Source organism: Capsicum annuum, unplaced genomic scaffold (assembly GCF_002878395.1).
Source record: "Capsicum annuum cultivar UCD-10X-F1 unplaced genomic scaffold, UCD10Xv1.1 ctg48852, whole genome shotgun sequence".
Lineage (NCBI taxonomy): Eukaryota > Viridiplantae > Streptophyta > Magnoliopsida > Solanales > Solanaceae > Capsicum > Capsicum annuum.
This window is the reverse complement of record NW_025856590.1, coordinates 1-1,619: the sequence shown is the minus strand read 5'-3', so window position 1 is coordinate 1,619 and position 1,619 is coordinate 1. Positions and strand designations below refer to the sequence as shown.

Genomic DNA, 1,619 nt, shown 5'->3' with positions numbered 1-1,619 from the left:
TTTGCCTCTCTCATCATTAGCTTTTCATCAACAATATTGTTTTGATGTTTTCCACTTGTAATCAATTCATTCCAAAAGAAATCAAAGAGAAGTTGATCATCATCCATATAGTTTGCTTCACAATTGATCAACAATTGCTTTGCCTTTTCTTCAATTTCTTGAATTTCTTCATCTTCTTTTTTTTCTTCTTCTCTTTTGGGGCTTGAGTTTTCTTCAGCAAGATTCTCAAATTGTTGAATTCTTTGCATGAGTATACTTTTCCTTTCTGTAATGAAATTATGAAATCAGTAAAAAACTTGTTAGTTTACAATTCATGAGATATTCCGTGACATATTAAAGAAAATTATGACAAAATTATTAGTTTATTTTTTGAACTACATACATACCTTATTAGGCTTGTTACGAAAAGCTACCTTTTATTGTAGGCACGGTGTAAAAAATCTATATTTGTCAATATGCGGAACTTATAATAGTACTACATAAAATTAAAAAAACTTTCCAAAGTAACCATATGTGATATTTAATACTCATAGACTAATTATAAACTATTATTTATAGTAATGCTTTTGCCCTATTTTTCTGCACCATAATATCAAAATAAAGATAATTATAAGTGTAGATTAAGGTAACTGGAGATTAAAACTTACTGTGGAAAGAGAAGTCCATAAATTCTTCATCATCATCTTCTTGAAATGGAGATTCAAGAACTGAAACAGGGCTATGTTGCTCATTCTCATCAAAGCACAACTCTTCCTGTTTAATTAAGAAAAACACCGCCGTTAAGATCTTTTAATATTATGGTATAAATAAATTTAAAAGGAAAAAAATGATTTTTTTTCTATATTTGTTATGGTATTATTAACTTAATCGTATTAAAGTAATTAATTCAAGTGTAGTCAAACAACATTATTGAGATCATGTCATGTCAGCGTATAGACAAAGCTATACCAAAACATGACAAAATATATAGGAGTATTAAATTTATATGTTTTCTATAGGTATCCAAAGTTGCATGCAAGATTATGGTAATAATAAAAATATTCACCTTATTGTTATTATATGATTTTGTGGTTCCCATGCAATACCCACCGACAGTACTTTGCTCGATTATATTCTTTCTACCAACTTTTTTCATCCCATCTTCTAATAATTCACCCAAAAATTCACCATTTTCACCCCACCATGACGGTAAATCCTCCGCGGTAAAATCGCTATCGCACCAGCTAGTCCTCTTGCTGCTTGTCGTGGTGGTGCTGGTGGTGGTGGTAGTTGCTGTAGCGCACCTATACGGTGAATAAGAAGAATCTAACGGTGTAGATTTCTCTTCCGCCAAGTCTCTGAACGATTTCCATCGCAGGATATCTTTGACTTTGACTGTAACCGCGACATCTCGGTCAACGTTATTTTTACCATGTTTTTGACCTTTCTTGTGGTTAATCCTCCTTGATAATTTTCTGGAAATGCTTCTAGGGAAAATGGAAGGAGATTTTTTCACAGAGGCAAATGGCAAGAACTTAACAATGTTGATGACCTTATGAATAGCAGAAATTGTAGCAGTAGCAGCTCTAGATGATCGACTTCTAAGTAATTGAGATGAACCTTTGTTGTTTGACCTAATA

General features: G+C 32.1%; 1 protein-coding gene across 1 annotated transcript; it reads right to left on the bottom strand.

Annotated features, from left to right (window-relative positions):
• On the bottom strand, window positions 1-1,608 carry LOC124892612 (the record flags this gene model as incomplete). Its single annotated transcript, XM_047403851.1, is given in 3 exon segments — window positions 1-265; window positions 648-753; window positions 1,046-1,608. Coding segments are annotated over 3 exon segments (461 nt in total), but the record flags the coding sequence as incomplete, so codon positions are not given.
• Between the last annotated feature and the right edge of the window lie 11 nt (window positions 1,609-1,619).